Source organism: Babylonia areolata, chromosome 22 (genome assembly GCF_041734735.1).
Source record: "Babylonia areolata isolate BAREFJ2019XMU chromosome 22, ASM4173473v1, whole genome shotgun sequence".
Lineage (NCBI taxonomy): Eukaryota > Metazoa > Mollusca > Gastropoda > Neogastropoda > Buccinidae > Babylonia > Babylonia areolata.
This window is the reverse complement of record NC_134897.1, coordinates 24,624,675-24,642,174: the sequence shown is the minus strand read 5'-3', so window position 1 is coordinate 24,642,174 and position 17,500 is coordinate 24,624,675. Positions and strand designations below refer to the sequence as shown.

Below are 17,500 nucleotides of genomic sequence, written 5' to 3'. Positions count from 1 at the left end.
GACACCAAATGTCTGTGTGGCCAGTGGTATATGTAACTATTAGTAACTCGTCATCCACCGAGGTCTGTGTGGCCAGTGGTATATGTAACTATTAGTAACTCGTCATCCACCGAGGTCTGTGTGGCCAGTGGTATATGTAACTATTAGTAACTCGTCATCCACCGAGGTCTGTGTGGCCAGTGGTATATGTAACTATTAGTAACTCGTCATCCACCGAGGTCTGTGTGGTCAGTGGTATATGTAACTATTAGTAACTCGTCATCCACCGAGGTCTGTGTGGTCAGTGGTATATGTAACTATTAGTAACTCGTCATCCACCGAGGTCTGTGTGGCCAGTGGTATATGTAACTATTAGTAACTCGTCATCCACCGAGGTCTGTGTGGTCAGTGGTATATGTAACTATTAGTAACTCGTCATCCACCGAGGTCTGTGTGGTCAGTGGTATATGTAACTGTCAGTAACTCGTCATCCACCGAGGTCTGTGTGGCCAGTGGTATATGTAACTATTAGTAACTCGTCATCCACCGAGGTCTGTGTGGCCAGTGGTATATGTAACTATTAGTAACTCGTCATCCACCGAGGTCTGTGTGGTCAGTGGTATATGTAACTATTAGTAACTCGTCATCCACCGAGGTCTGTGTGGTCAGTGGTATAGGTAACTATTAGTAACTCGTCATCCACCGAGGTCTGTGTGGTCAGTGGTATATGTAACTATTAGTAACTCGTCATCCACCGAGGTCTGTGTGGTCAGTGGTATATGTAACTATTAGTAACTCGTCATCCACCGAGGTCTGTGTGGCCAGTGGTATATGTAACTATTAGTAACTCGTCATCCACTGAGGTCTGTGTGGTCAGTGGTATATGTAACTATCAGTAACTCGTCATCCACTGAGGTCTGTGTGGCCAGTGGTATATGTAACTATTAGTAACTCGTCATCCACCGAGGTCTGTGTGGCCAGTGGTATATGTAACTATTAGTAACTTGTCATCCACCGAGGTCTGTTGGGCCACAAAAAACAAGAAATAACTGTGCACCATAGCATTCTCTTTGTAACATTCTGTCTTTGCAGATTACTATATGTACACCATAAAAGGTTCCCAAGACAACAGTAGCACTGTTGATCTGACGTCACCTCCGCTGTGTGACGCTGCCAGTGTCAACGTGACCTTCAGATATGTTGTGACGCGGTCAACGGGTCAGCTGAACGTCACCACTCAGTGTCAAGGTCAAGGTCGTGATATAGACCAGTATTCCTTGCGGTACGAGTACATTTCGCGGAAAAGATGGCGTCAGAGTCACTTGACTCTTCGGGCGTGTTCTGACTCTGACACAGTGGTAAGACTGACAATAAAGTAGTGTCCTATTTTTAGACTTCAGATCCTTTATCAGTGTCCGGACTTGCATGGTGACTTGGTTCTTTTCAAATTTGGGTCTGGTTACATGAAATACAAAACAGATGCACCTCTCTCTCTCTCTCTCTCTCTCTCTCTCTCTCTCTCTCTCTCTCTCTCTCTCTGCCTCTGTTTCTTTCTCCATCTGTCTCCTTCTGTATCTGTTTCTCTCTCTCTAACCCCACCCCAACCACCACCTACCCCCTCCCATATTCTCTCTTCCGTCCTCCTTCATTCGAGGTCTGTCTGTCCGTTTTTCGTTTTTCAATGTCAATGTTGGGGGAGATTTCATCATAATAAATCTAGTGGATTGAAGCGATTGTATAAGTGTGTGTGTGCGTGTGTGTGTGTGTGTATGTGTGTGTGCGTGTGTATGTGTGTGTGTGTGTGTGTGTGTACACACATACATATGTGTGTGTCTGTGTCTATCTGTCTGTCTGTCTGTCTGTCTCTCTCTCTCTCTCTCTCTCTCTCTATTTGTGTTTATATATATATATAGAGAGAGAGAGAGAGAGAAAGAGAGAGAGAGAGAGAGATAAGATTAATGTTTTGGGCACATCCAGTGGAAGTTAGATTCTTTACCTGTTGAACGTTTCTTCAGGTGAACTTCATGCACATGACGAGCATTCTTAATAATGATTTTTTGCGTGTGCTTTTTATTTTATCTTTTTTCATTTTTTGAAGCAGATCGTAGTACACAGCAGATTAGAGCCTTTGAAGTTTTCTTCATTTAACTCCTCCAGATCAACTCAGTGATTTAAAGCAGTATTTGTTGGGGGTTTTTTTTTTGTTTGTTAGTTTTTTTGTGGGTTTTTTTGTTGTTGTTGTTTTTTGTTGTTGTTGTTTTTGCGGATGAGTTGTAAGGTAGCATCAAATGATTGTCTTACGTTTTTCATCGGGATTCTGCTGAAGTCCTTATTAGTTTTCATAGATAAGAACTTCCAGCTGTGGTTGTTTACAGTGACCATTACTTTTTTCACTGTCGTCCATAACTTACTAGCTAAACCGCATTCACTTCTTATTGAGGAAAAAAAAGTGTAAGACTTCATCACAACTAAACTATATCCATACACGGTACAGAGCCTACATGTGTTTTTGATAATAATATATATATATATATATATATCTTTTTTTATATAGGTGATATTTCGAGGGATCATGCCAGACTATCCAAGAACAAAGGTTGTAGCCTTGAATGACATCGTGATAGGTGAGTTTGCGGATACCTGTATCTCTGTCTGTGCCTTTGACTCTTCTATCTGTCTGTAGATCTGTCTCTGTCCGTCTGCATATTGATCCCTGTCCCTGTGTCTCTGACTTGATCTGTCTGTCTCTCTGTCTCTGTCTCTGTCTGTCTGTCTGTCTGTCTGTCTGTCTGTCTGTCTGTCTCTCTCTCTCTCTCTCTCTCTCTCTCTCTCTCTCTCTCTCTCTCTCTTCCCTTTGAGTTTGCGAGTACAATGATCATTCTACAGGAAATGTCTAGTAGCATGCACTTTTTTTTCTTATTAATTTTTTTTCGTGCCCCATGATTTGATACACTTTTGTTTTATTATATTTCTGTGATCATGAATGATGACAGGGTTGATGAAGACGCTGATAGGGGTCCATTTGGGTTTGGGACCACTTGACAAGTCTGTTCTCTCATAACATATCCGGTCGTGAACCAGGCTTAGAGATATACACACAGTGTAGGTCAGTTGACAAACACACACAAAGACGCATCAGTGAAGTAGATGACCCTCGAATATGTGGTCCCAGCCATCCACGTTGAGTCCATAGCAACACAGGAAACCAACGATGAGCGCCCAATTGAAGCTGTCAGTCGGCTCTACCCAGGTAGGCAGCCTGTTGCGAAAATGACCCCGTGTTTGTAAAGCGCTTTGAGCTTGGTCTCAGACCGAGGATAGGCACTATATAAGTATCCGTATCAATCAATCAATAGCACATGCAGCTCTTGATAGGAGCCAGCCACAGGGTGGAAAATAGAAAGAAAGAAAGAAAGAAAGAAAAAGAAAGACCTTTGATGGGGATCGAACCCACGTCCTCCTAGTCCTCAATCCGTGACGCTAATCGCTTCGCCACCTTGTTTGCCTAAAGAAAATGTGACTGTTTCTTAAAATTTGTTATCGTTTCAAACATACTGTCAGCTGTTCACTTAGCCTGTTGTTGGAGTAGAAATCCAGACCCACAATCTGGGTGTGGGGGTGGGGGAAACTTGACAGAAGTGGAATACCATAATAATAAACAAGATGTGGTCGCCTTTGATCAGCAATGCGAAAGGGTCTAACATATCCATGTATTTAGGTTCCACAACCTTTGCATTTTTCTTTCGGTCTTTGACTTCTGTGTGTGTGTGTGTGTGTGTGTGTGTGTGTGTGTGTGTGTGTGTGTGTGTCTGTGTTGTTGTTGTTGTTGTTGTTGTTTGTTTTATTTCAATATTTCTTTTTTTTCTTAGGCTTACTCATTTCCTTCTTTCTTTTTTTTCTCTGTTTTTTCTGTCCCCCCACCCCCACCCCCTCCTCCCCGCCGCCTCCGTCATATTTTTCCATTAATTTCTGTTGTTCTTTTTTCTTCATTTTAGGTGATTACAATAGTCGATGATAATGCTAGATCTTCTTATGATATGATAATGTTAGATCTTCTTATGATATTTATCTTCAGCTTGTAACAACAGTATCAACGACAACAACAACCATGGTGACAATGACAATGATGATGACGAATACGACAGCAACAACAACTGTAATAATACAAATAATTATGAAGAAGAAGATGATGATGATGATGATGAAGATGCTGATGAAAATGATGATGATGATGATGATTATGGTGACACCCACTGATTCGACTCTTTTCCTTCACCAGAGTTGCCACCACCACTAACAACACCAGTGCCAACGGAACCAACCTCCAGGAAAATGACAACAGCAGGTAAAATTTCCGATGATGATAACTAACACAGCAGTTGCAACAACACAAAATCCAATGAAAGGCACAGGTCAATAAAGGTACAAAGGAATTGGTACAGGTAGATAAAGGTACAGTGGAGCAGGTCAGAGGAGTGATGGTACAAAAGAACAGGTACAGGTGAACAAAAGTATGGAGGAAAAAGACAAGGAGATGCAGAGGAAGAGATACAGGTAAATAAAAAGAGAAGTCATGCGAACTGGTACACACTATCAAAACTGCAGAGGAACAGGTACAGGTAATCTGAAAATGCTAAGGAACCAGTGCAGGTTAACTAACGTACACATGAACAGATACAGGTGAGTGAAAGTACAGCTGAAGAGGGACAGGTAAGTGGAAGTACAGAAAAGGAGGCACAGGTAATTGAAACTACAGAGGAACAGGTACAGACAGATAAATGTACAGGTGAACAGGTACAAGCAAAACAAAAAGTGCAGATGAACAGATCCAGGTAACTGAAGGCACTAGCAAACGTGTGCAGGTAAACTAGGGTACGTAGAAATTAAGCCATTACTTTTAAGGGAAAAGCGAAAACTCAAGAGATGAGTTACTCACCGTCTTGTATATATATTTCACAATATTTTCTTTTCTTTTCTCCTGCAGCACCAGTGTCCAAAATAACAAGCTCCAGGTGTGACCGAACACTGAGCTGTGACTTGGATAACTCCCATAGTATGTGTGACTTCAATGGTTACAATGGCCTTGAACGTAACCAATGGTTGAAAGACAACAACCATTATGAAATGCCTCCAGGCAACGGTAAGTGGGACACATTTGAAGTCACTCATGAACAGTACTGAAGCGAAATGAATTAAGTTTTCAGAACCAAACCATGCTGATCGTTGTCTATGACATACCTGTTGTGTATATCAGTGGTATAGATCCACATGGCATTGGATTCTGACAGAATTGGAACCAGATGTGTCGAGTGATGAAATGGCATTGAAATTGGTACTGTGGGAGGGGGGGGGGATAACGGTGTGTTCGAGAGTCGGGGAAGATTGGAGATTACAGTGTAGACCATGATGTCCATTCATCATAAAAGTGATGGTACAATGCTACCAGATGTTTAGCGTTTGTAGATTAAATTCTGTGAACAACTGAGACAAGTTCTTACTTTGTTTTTGTCTTTATTTTTCTTTTTTGTTTATTTGACGTGTATAAATGCATTAACGTGAATTAATATATGCATATATATATATATATATATATATATATATATATATATATATATATACAGAGAGAAAGAGAGAGACGGCAACTGCATGGAGTAAAATAAATGGATCTGCAGTAAGGATCCTGGTTACAGCCCAACAGAGAACGTTTATCTGGTTTTGAAAAATAATAAAATAAAGAACTCAATGCTTCATATAAACTGTGCCACAGTTGTGCAATGCGGGCTTATCTCCACATGTAAACTAGAGCCACTTTTTTTTTCTTTTTTTTTATAAATCAGACCACTGTTCGGTGTTGGTGACCTTGAAGACACATGAATAAAATACACAGTGCAGAAACAAAACAATTTTTTTTCAAATAATGGTTATAGCTGAACTTAAAACGTTAACGCCATTAAAACCATTAAAGCTCACTTTTAATGGGATGAGGTGTGTTAAAACCATCCGAGGGGATGCGAAAACCCTCCCATATATACTTTCCCATCTCTCCCTACGAAGCCCTCCACAAGACGGTTTGTTAAAGTATAGTCAACAATTAGTAAACAACTGTAGATATTACAGCATTCTTTGGTGATTTTTTGTCTGTGCAGATTACTGTTTGTAATAAATGACTGTAGGCATTGCAGCATTCTTTGACGACTTTCTGTCTGTGCAGAATACTATATGTACACCAGTAAAGGTTCCAAAGACAACAGTAACACTGTTGATCTGACGTCACCTCCGCTGTGTGACGCTGCCAGTGTCACAGTGACCTTCAGCTATGTTGTGACGAGGGCAATGGGTCAGCTGAACGTCACCACTCAGTGCCAAGGTCAAGGTCGTGATATAGACCAGCGTTCCTTGCAGTACGACTACGGTTCCCGGAAAACATGGCGTCATAGTGACTTAACTCTTCGGGCGTGTTCAAACTCAGACACAGTGGTGAGACTGATGATCTGAGAGATGTGACACTGTTCTTTTAGAGCGTACGATTGTCACGTGTTTGTTGAGTGTAGACTGACCTTCCTGAGTTCACTGTTCGTCTTATTTGGCTTCTTTGTTCTTCACTTATTTTCACAATGTTTTATACTTATTACCTTGGCTGAACACAGTGCACACTCAGAATATGTCTACTGGGGCAGTTTATCAGGACTCGTGTACTTTATTATCAATCAATTGTGATCAATGCCAAAGAAAAAAAAAATGATGTGTAAAAAAACAATGTCAGACTTGATATTCACTTCTGATATACCAAGAAAAAATGCTTCGAATATCATTCTAGAATTTGTATCCCACAAGATATTTCATGCCCCTGCTCACTATTCCTGCCACATGTGTTTTTAATCACGTTTTTAGAGGGTCAAGGTAAGTGCTAGATAAATGGACACAACAATGACTTTGATTGCGATGATGGTTATTTGTTGTTGTTGTTGTTGTTTTATCACAAATATAATAGCAGGTCGGCACATATCTTTTGAGATTAGGGAAAATATGTATTCTTTAACTCTGGGGTCGAACCCAGGTCCATCAGAAAGTTGGACTTTGTAATCACTCGGCTGTTGCATCTGTCATGAAAGTACATGAGCGTTTAATGTTGCTTTTCCAGGTGATATTTCGAGGGATCATCCCTAGCTTTCCACAAGAAAAGGTTGTTGCCTTGAAGGACATCGTGATACGTGAGTGTTTCCCTGTCTCTCTCTGTTTCTCTGTCTCTGTCTGTCTGTCTGTCTGTCTCGCTCTCTCTCTCTGTCTCTCTGTGTGTCGCTCTCTCTCTCTCTCTCTCTCTCTCTCTCTCTCTCTCTCTTTCGCTTGCTCTTTGTCTGTCTGTCTGTCTCTCCCTCGTTTGCTCTCTTTTCCCACCCAACTCTTTCTCTCTGTCTGTCTGTCTGTCTTTCTGTCTGCCTGCCTGTCTCTCTCTCTCTCTCTCGTTTGCTCTCTTTTCTTACCCACCTCTTTCTGTCTCTCTGTCTCTGTCTCTGTCTCTGTCTGTCTGTCTGTCTGTCTGTCTGTCTGTCTCTCTCTCTCTCTCTCTCTCTCTCTCTCTCTCTCTCTCTCTATCTCTCTCTCTCTCTCTCTCTTCACTTCGGCTTTCCACAAGTCTGTGACTAACCGCAGTGCCGTAGATTTTGCAGTTCTTGTGAGACACATTTTGAGCTTCTGTACATTTGCGTTACATATTCAGTCATTACTGTTTTTCTTTTATTTTCTTTTATATTGTTATTTTTCTTTCTTTCTTTTTTTTAAATTTGTAATACATTCCTTGGCTGAACAATGGGTAGAGCTATGCAGGCAAAAAAACAAACAAAAAACAAAAAATGTTGCTGATAATACAGAATGTTAAGTACAATCTGAAGGCTGGGTTATATGGGTGGGTCACCCAATTATTGTATGATTACGTTTGCCTTTTTTCTGTTTGTTTGTTCTTTCTTTCTTTCTTTCTTTCTTTTTTTACTTTAACAATGATATTCAACGTGCTCTTCACTCTCCTCCTTCTCCGAAGACCAAAACAAACAAAACATGTTGCAAGCTTATTCTCCTTTTACAGAATTATTCGTACGTATGTTTGCTTATCCATATATGACTAACTTTTTACTTTTGTGATGTGTCATAACTGATTACGTATATATGGGTTTCTGTTTGTTCTAGTGAATTCTACAATGTTTTCCCTTCCTTCCTTCCTTCCTTCCTTCCCTCCTTCCTCTGTTCTGGTGAATTCTACAGATGTTTCCTTCCTTCCTTCCTTCCTTTCAGTTATATTTTTCTCTCTTCTTTGTTTTGTCTTTCTTTCTCATTGTTATCGAGGAGGAGTGGGGGGGGGGGGGGGCAGGTGATGGTGGTGGTAGTGGTGATGGTGGTGGTTGGTGATGGTGGTGGTTGATGGTGGTTGGTGCTGATGGTGGTTGGTGGTGGTTGATGGTGGTTGGTGGTGATGGTGGTTGGTGGTTGTTGATGGTGATGGTGGTTGTGGTGGTTGGTGGTGGTTGTGGTGGTAGTGGTTGGTGGTGATGGTGGTGGTTGATGGTGGTTGTTGGTGGTGGTAGTGGTGATGGTGGTTGGTGGTGGTTGATGGTGGTGGTGGTGGTGGTTGTGGTGGTAGTGGTTGATGGTGATTGTTGGTGGTGGTGATGATGGTGGTGGTGGTGGTGATGGTGGTGGTGATGATGGTGGTGGTGGTGGTGGTGGTGGAAGTGAGGATTAACGATGCTAGTAACCGCAGTCGTGATTTCGATTATTTCGATTTTTCTTCCTCAGAGTTGTCGCCACCTACAACATCGACAACAGCGATAACAACCATATCGACAAGGAAATCAACAACCATGGCAGCAACAACACCCAAACCCACAACACCCACACTCACTACACCCAAACCTACAACACCCAAACCAACAACACCAAAACCCACAACACCCATACCCAGAATAACGACACCCAAACCCACAACACCCACAATCACTACACCCAAACCAACAACACCAAAACCAACAACACCCAAACCCACAACACCCATATCCACAACACCCAAACCAACAACAACAACACCTAAACTCACAACACCCATACCCACAACACCCAAACCCACAACAACAACACCTAAACCCACAACACCCATACCCACAACACCACCTAAACCCACAACACCCAAACCCACAACACCCACACCCAAACCTACAACAACAACGCCTAAACGAACAACACCCACACCCAAACCCACAACAACACCCAAACCAACAACACTTAAACCCACAACACCCACACCCACACCCACAACACCTAAACCAACAACACCCAAACCCACAACACTTAAACCCACAACACCCAAACCCACAACACCAACACCCACAACACCAACACCCACAACACCAAAACCCACAACACCAACACCCACAACACCCAAACCCACAACACTTAAACCCACAACACCCAAACCCACAACACCCATTCCCACAACACCTAAACCAACAACACCCAAACCCACAACACTTAAACCCACAACACCCAAACCTACAACACACAAACCCACAACACATAAACCCACAACACCAAAACCCACAACACCAACACCCACAACACCCAAACCCACAACACCAACACCCACAACACCAACACCCACAACACCCAAACCCACAACACCAACACCCACTACACCCAAACCCACAACACCCAAACCTACAACACACAAACCCACAACACCCAAACCCACAACACCAACACCCACAACACCCAAACCCACAACACCAACACCCACAACACCAAAACCCACAACACCAACACCCACAACACCCAAACCCACAACACCCAAACCTACAACACACAAACCCACAACACCCAAACCCACAACACCAACACCCACAACACCAAAGCCCACAACGCCAAAACCCACAACACCCAAATCTACAACGCCAAAACCTACAACACCCAAACTCAAACCCAAAACGTCATCGCCGAGCACCAGAAAAACGACTCCGACGACGACACAGACAGGAGGTTCTTCACGTGCTGAGAAGGGCGACAGCGGCAGTAGCAGCCAGACTACGTATATCATCGTGGGGGCGGTCCTCGGGGCCGTCGTCCTCATCGTCGCCATCGTCGGCGTGGTCATGTTCATCAGGCGACGCTCCAGCCCGCCGTTCGGCTGCGAAATGGTGATGGACGACATGTCCATCGAGCTCACCAAGGACAAGGGAGATGATGCTAGGGACACGGCGTCCGTGGCTTGAGAGAGACGGAGGGTGTTGGATTGTGTGTTGGTTGGGAGGGAAGGGGAGGGGGAGGAGGTGGGGAGGGGGTGAGAGGGTGAGGCTTGGGGGCGGGAGGATATGGGTGGGGTTAAGGGGGTGGGGGCTTGGGCGTGGAAGGGGGGGGGGCGTGTGCTTGAAAGGTTGGGTGGAGGGCGGGTGGGTGTTGGGGAGGTGTGTTTTAGGGATCGGGGGTTTAATTAATGGTGTTGGGGATGGGTGTTTAGGGGATGGGGGGGTTAATTAATGGTGGTGGGGAGGGATGTTTAGGGGATGGGGGGGTTAATCAATGGTGGTGGGGAGGGGTGTTTAGGGTATGGGGGGTTAATTAATGGTGGTGGGGATGGGTGTTTAGGGGATGGGGGGTTAATCGATGGTGGTGGGGAGGGGTGTTTAGGGGATGGGGGGGTTAATTAATGGTGGTGGGGAGGGGTGTTTAGGGGATGGGGGTTAATTAATGGTGGTGGGGAGGGGGGTTTAGTGGATGGGGGTTTAATTAATGGTGGTGGGGAGGGGTGTTTTGGGGATGGGGTGTTAATTAATGGTGGTGGGGAGGGGTGTTTAAGGAATGGGGGTTAATTAATGGTGGTGGAGAGGGGTGTTTAAGGGATGAGGGGTTAATTAAAGGTGGTGGGAAGGGGTGTTTAAGGGATGGGGGGTTAATTGATGGTGGTGGAAGGGCACGGGGAGGTGTAGTTGGGATTAGTGAGGGTAGGGGATTTGGTTGTTTGGTTTTTGTTTCGTGTGTGTGTGTGTGTGTGCGCGCGCGCGAGCGTATTTAAGTGTGTGTGTGTGTGTGTGCATGTGTGTCTGTGTCTGTCTCTCTGTGTGCCTCCGAGAGAATGGCTGAATGAGAGAGAGAGAGAGAGAGAGAGAGAAGTGGGAGGGGGCGAGGGCAAATGGGACAGGATAAACAGACAGGCTAGAGCAAAGTTTATGACGCTGCTATCACCTCAAAATCTATCAAAATGATTTGATGAACTTCTCCAATGACAAAGCAATTAACAAAACTGACATGAAAAGAGTTGTGACCACCTTCGATAGGGGCACACAAAAAATAAATTAGATATGTACACACACACACACACACACACACACACACACACACACACACACACACACACACACGACGAAATAGAGATAGAAAGAGAGACACACACAATCATTGTGTTCGACAGGACGATAAGATTGAACACTGTCTCAGGTAATCGCGGGCAGATAGTGGTATCGAAAGCCAGCCGAAGTTTATCTTGCTGTTTGACGTAAGCTCTCTCAACTGGGGCATCATAGATACTCTCAGTTCGTTAACAGACATTATAGTGAGACAGACGAATAGGGTTAATTAACGGGGAGAGAGGCACAGAAAGAGAGGGGGGGGGGGCAGAGAGAAAGAAGAGACAGAGGGAATTGTGTGTTAGAGTGAGAGAAAGTGATAGACAAGTGTGTGTGTGTGTACTTAAGTACACATATTAGTGAATGAGACAGATCGACAGACAGACAGATAGATAGATAATGAGGGAGACAGGCAGAGGGAAAGACTGCATTTACGTTCAAATGTATTAACAAATCTGCACTATAATTTATTGAAGTGAGAAATGGATGAACAAAAAAGTGTACTCGCGTGCGTGTATTTTTATATTTTTTTCTGAGTCTTGTCGTCAATGAAAGGGCTACCACCTCACTGAGATAAAAGACTGAGCTTACAGAACAGGGTGTCAGTTACCTTTCTTAGTCTGAATTTCTCCCTTTTGGCATAGCATTACTTTTGATCATAAAGATCAATTACCCCATTGATGAATGCGCAAAAATAAGTGACTGGCCTTCAACCCCATGCCACATTGTTCTCATCTCACCATGGCTCAGCAATCAATGGGTTATGGGTTAAGAGTTCGTATACTTTAGGGTCAGAATGACGATTTACGATCGCACCATGTGGTTGATTTCATTATTTTGTCCAACACAAATTGACAGTTGCGATTTTTTCCCCCACGTATTTGAATGTAGATTTGTTTCTCCTGTCCAGTGGCGGTTACATATCAAATTCCATATCAGGACATGAAAATCACAAAACACAATCCATCTAAAGTATGATATTGCAATGATATTACATTTTATTTATTACAGTACGTTTCGTGAGCAATTGTCATTGCACACTAGTTCATAAGTTCATCATAATGGTATGCTCTTCTAGTTTTGTTTGGCGTGTTCTTTGATTTGAAGTTTCTTTAAAAAAAAAAAAGAAAGAAAGAAAAAGTTATGTTCCCTGCATTTTGCCAGTCATTGTCTAATATTATGTGATCTTTGTGTGTTTGGTTAACTCTCTCTCTTTCTCACTCTGTGTGTGTGTGTGTGTGTGTGTGTGTGTGTGTGTGTCTGTCTGTCTGTCTCTCTCATTCTCTCTGTCTCTCGCTCGCTCTTTCTTTCCGCCTTGAAGAAAAGGGAAGGTGTAAGTTACAATGCTTTTAAATAATGATAATAATTTTTTTTTAATAGAAATAAAGACTTTATGTTGTTTGTGACATTTCGCGTGTTTTGGGTTGTTGAAGACAGGAGAAGAGAGAGAGGGGGGAGACAGAGAGAGAGTGGGGGGAGAGAGAGAGGGTGAGGGGAGGCAGAGAGGGAGAATGGAGAGAGGGAACAGGGAAATGCTCATAATGGCTCGTTTACAGCCTGCCTTTCCTGAAAGGGAAACGAAAAAATTAACACACCACAACTCGAGACAAAAGGGCAAATGCAAATATACAACCATGGTAAAAAGCACAGAAAAGAACTACAATCAAACATAATTATATTCAAACAATAAATTAATATACATGCCCATATCATATATTCGCGAACATGGAGTCAGAGGAAGGGGGGGGGGTGGAGATGCTGAGACAGACTGAGACTGTGTGAGTGACACAAACAGAAGAGAGACAGAGAGAGGAGGGTGGGACAAAGAGACAGACAGACAGGCAGACAGGCAGACATTCAGATTTGACAGGCAGACAGAGATACAGAGAAATGAGAGGGAGAAGAATCACAGACAGAGACAAAGAGACAGAGAGACAAAGATACCGAAAGACAATGAGAACGCCTACAGTCTGCCTACAAGAACCTTGACCAGAACTCGGTGGTGTGATCAACTACGACACAAGTGTTACCTCTGTTTATCAGAGGTGTAAAGGTACCGAGACCCGCACGATGCGGCAAGCGATGTGATGATAAAAACTGGTACTTGAAACGGGTGGGCTGTTTCACGGGCGATATATAGGACAAGTGCGCTCCTTTTGTAATCAATTGTGTGCTATCATTTTCCTTCTGTCGGCATCTCTTATGGCCCTCTTTGTGTTTCAGTCGGCGAGAGTGTGTGGTCTCCCTGTGTCTATACGTCCATCTGTCTGTCTGTCTGTCCGTCCGTACGTCTGCCCGTCTGTCTGTCTCTGTCTGTCTGTCTCTGACTCTGTTTCTGTCTCTATCTGACTGTCTGTCTGTCTACTCTGTGTGTGTGTGTGTGTGTCTCTGTCGCTGTGTCTCTGTCTCTCACTCCCTCTCTCTGTGTCTCTGTCTCTCTCTGTCTCTCTCTCTATGTCTCCGTCTCTCTCCACCTTGAATCTTGTCTCTGCTTCTCTCTCTCTTTCTCTGTGTAGATACATGCATTCATGCATGCGTGTGTGTGTGTTTGTGTGAGTGTGTGCGTGCATGCGTGCGTGTGTGTGTGTGTGTGTGTGTGTGTGTGTGTGTGCGTGCGTGCGTGTGCGCGCGCCTGAAAGAGAAGAGATAAAGAGAGAGAGACACACAGAGATATTTCGAAACCTTCTTTTCTTGACCTCCTTGAGAAAAATGATAAAGCACAGCACCGCCCATCTTCTGTGAAATCCAAAAAGGTGTGCCAGAATGTATGGGATGATTCGAAGTTGGAAACTTTAGCTTTCGGCTCGATATAATTATCAAATTGTGTCGCCTCTGCAATGCCTTACTTTACCAAGCCCAGATAGATTACATCTGTTGGAAACACTGCTCAGAGATAACTGTTGAAAAATCGGGAGGCGGGGACGGGGGGGGGGGGGGTATTGTTGTTGTTCCTGCTGCTGTTGTTGTTGTTGTTTTCATGTTTTTTGTTGTTGTTTATTTGCTTTTTCTCCGAAGTGACTCGGCAGCAGCGCTTGGTCTCATCTGACGTGGACCGTCCTAGCGTCCTGAACTCATTAGCTCCCTGTGGACGACTGTTGGTATAATGACTGATAGTACGAACCTGGGTGTAGATGAGAAATGGGGGGACTGGGGGGTTTGGGAGGGGGAGAGGAGCGAGGAATGGGTGGGACGCGAAATGAGCGATACGTGGCAGTAATGCCATCGAAACGATGCAGATTATCGACAGGACAGACACACACACAAAAAAAAAAAAAAAAAAAAAAAAAAAAACACTTGACTTTAAACATCTTTTATGATGGAATAGTGTATAGTGGTGAGAATCTCCATACCGACAATTAACTTCGATTCTGTTTAATGTTTCTAGATATGTCTTTATATAGTTGAGCGAGTAACAAAACATTCTACGAATTTCCTTTAAGGCAAAATGATAATTTGTAAAAATTAAAAAAATTTAAAAAATTAAAATTAAAAAAAGTGGGGGTTTTTTTGTATCTCAACCTGAACAATATTTCCTGTCAGAGGTTATTCATAGAGCAACAAAAACTACAACTACTACAGCAAAATCATTTGAGAGCAGCAATCGTTTCTGTGAAATAATCATTCCAATGATCAACATCAATGATCAACTCAGTGGAAGAGCCATTCTGGAACAACAACCATGACAACGTAACGAAATGGAATCAGTGACAGTCAGCCTTCTTGACGGCAACACAGTTTACCTTCAGTCAGCCTTCTTGACGGCAACACAGTTTACCTTCAGTCAGCCTTCTTGACGGCAACACAGCTTACTTTCAGTCAGCCGTTTTGACGGCAACTCAGTTGACATTCAGTCAGCCCTCTTTACGGCAACACAGTCGACATTCAGTCAGCCCTATTGACGGCAACACAGTCGACATTCAGTCAGCCCTATTGACGGTAACGCAGTTGATAGTCAGTCAGCCCTATTGACGACAACACAGTTGACATTCAGTCAGCCCTATTGACGGCAACACAGTCGACATTCAGTCAGCCCTATTGACGGCAACACAGTTGACAGCCAGCCCTATTGACGGCAACACAGTTGACAGTCAGTCAGCCCTATTGACGGCAAAACAGTCGACATTCAGTCAGCCCTATTGACGGCAACACAGTCGACATTCAGTCAGCCCTATTGACGGCAACACAGTTGACAGCCAGCCCTATTGACGGCAACACAGTTGACAGTCAGTCAGCCCTATTGACGGCAACACAGTCGACATTCAGTCAGCCCTATTGACGGCAACACAGTTGACAGTCAGTCAGCCCTATTGACGGCAACACAGTCGACATTCAGTCAGCCCTATTGACGGCAACACAGTTGACAGTCAGCCAGCCCTATGGACGGCAACACAGTTGATAGTCAGTCAGCCCTATTGACGACAACACAGTTGACAGTCAGTCAGCCCTATTGACGGCAACACAGTTGACAGTCAGTCAGCCTTTTTGACGGCAACACAGTCGACATTCGGTCAGCCCTATTGACGGCAACACAATTGACATTCAGTCAGTCCTATTGACGACAGCACAGTCGACATTCAGTCAGCCCTATAGACGTTAATGCATTGGCAGTCAGCCCTCTTCACGGCCAGCCATGAGTTATCGATCTTCCAATGGCATGTCTAATTTTTTTTTTAATGTAAATCTGGTCAGAAAAGAAGGAAGAATGGAAGGGCGAAAAGAAAGGAAGGAAGGGAGGGGGGAATGAAGGCTGGAAGGAAGGAAGGAAGGGTGGAAGGGGGAAGGCACGGGGGATGGAAGGAAGGCAGGGTGGACGAAAAAAAAGGGAGGAAAAGGGGATGGAGGGAAAGAAGAAAGAGGAGAATGGATAAATTAAGGAAGGTGAAAGGACGGAAGGAAGGAAGGAATGGTGGAAGAAAGGGGGAAGGTGGAAGGAAGGAAGGGAGGATGGAAGGAAGCAGAAAAAGAAAGAGGGAGGAAGGGAGTGTGGAAAGAAGGAAGGAGAAATGATGGAAAGAAAGAAGGAAGAAAGAAAGGAAAGAAGGAAGGAGAAAGGATGGAAAGAAAGAAGGAAGGAAGGGGGGAACAAAGGAAGGAAGCACGGCAGGCAGGAAGGAAGAAATGAAGGAAGAAAGGAGGAAAGGGGTGATTCATTTTCACCGTCGGTGGACGGGTCTGAAACCAGCAGCACTTGCTTGCGTGTCCGGTCCCAAAGCCTTTTAGGATTCTGCCAGATTAAAATTGATGCCACTTTTGCGCCATTACGATTACTTTGATGACTGAGAATGACTGTTGTCACAGATGCCTGGACAGTTTTCAACATTCAGTTGAAACAACGCAAAATAAAAACGAGATTTCAACGAAATCGACTAAAGACATCATCTTTTGATCATTGTCAAAATCTTCCATCATCTATTTATTAAAATGGATGGACAAATGGTGACTGCTGGAACTTTTAAAACAAGGTTAAAAGGGTAAAAATGGTATAAAATGAAAGGTACCCTAAGATGAAGATAAAAGCGACATTTCGAGTCATAAACTCTTTGTCAAGTGGAGAGGTGAAGAAGTGTTGGCAGGTCTCAGCAGCCTGTATTGAAGAGGTGAGTACATCTCAATAGCTGGAAACTTCTGCTCTGCTCACGGTGTTGTTGGAGGAGAGGGGGGTGGGGGGTGGGGTGGGAGGAAGATGAGGGTGGGGCGCAAGGAGAGGAGGGCGGATGGGAAGGAGGGGAGAGGGGGTGGGGGGCTGGGGGGCGGGGGGGCAGGCTGTCTGTGGGGAGGGGGGAATGGGAGGGAAGGGAAGGGGAATGGGAGGGAGAAGAAGGGACGAAAACTAGTGTCACTCTCTGACATTGATTCCACGAGGTTGCACTGTGCCAAGGCGGGAGATGATCTGGCTTTTCATAAATTTCCTGTGTAGGCAGTCGCCACGGCTGTTGCGCCAAAGTGCTGCCACTGATATATACGAAAGGTTGTGTTGCCTGGAGTTGAAGTGGTTTCCTACTGGGGTGTCTTTTCTAGTAAGTATGTTGTCCCTATGTTCTTTGAAGCGGTCGTTGAGGGTTCTGTAAGTCTCACCTATATCTATTTTGAGGCAGAGGCTGCAGAATAGGGCATAAACGACATTTGGGGTTTGGCAG

At 44.1% G+C, this 17,500-nt stretch overlaps 1 protein-coding gene across 1 annotated transcript in view; it reads left to right on the top strand.

The window, feature by feature from the left end:
• Positions 1–10,264, top strand: part of LOC143297239 (uncharacterized) — a 12,732-nt gene extending 2,468 nt beyond the window's left edge. Inside the window, exons 3-9 of the mRNA XM_076609476.1 lie at positions 1,072–1,337; positions 2,534–2,603; positions 4,259–4,324; positions 4,964–5,119; positions 6,191–6,456; positions 7,121–7,190; positions 8,767–10,264. Coding sequence (XP_076465591.1) covers positions 1,072–1,337; positions 2,534–2,603; positions 4,259–4,324; positions 4,964–5,119; positions 6,191–6,456; positions 7,121–7,190; positions 8,767–10,232 — 2,360 coding nt within the window. The 3' untranslated portion in view covers positions 10,233–10,264. The remainder of the gene's footprint in view (positions 1–1,071; positions 1,338–2,533; positions 2,604–4,258; positions 4,325–4,963; positions 5,120–6,190; positions 6,457–7,120; positions 7,191–8,766) is intronic.
• The last annotated feature ends 7,236 nt before the right edge of the window (positions 10,265–17,500 follow it).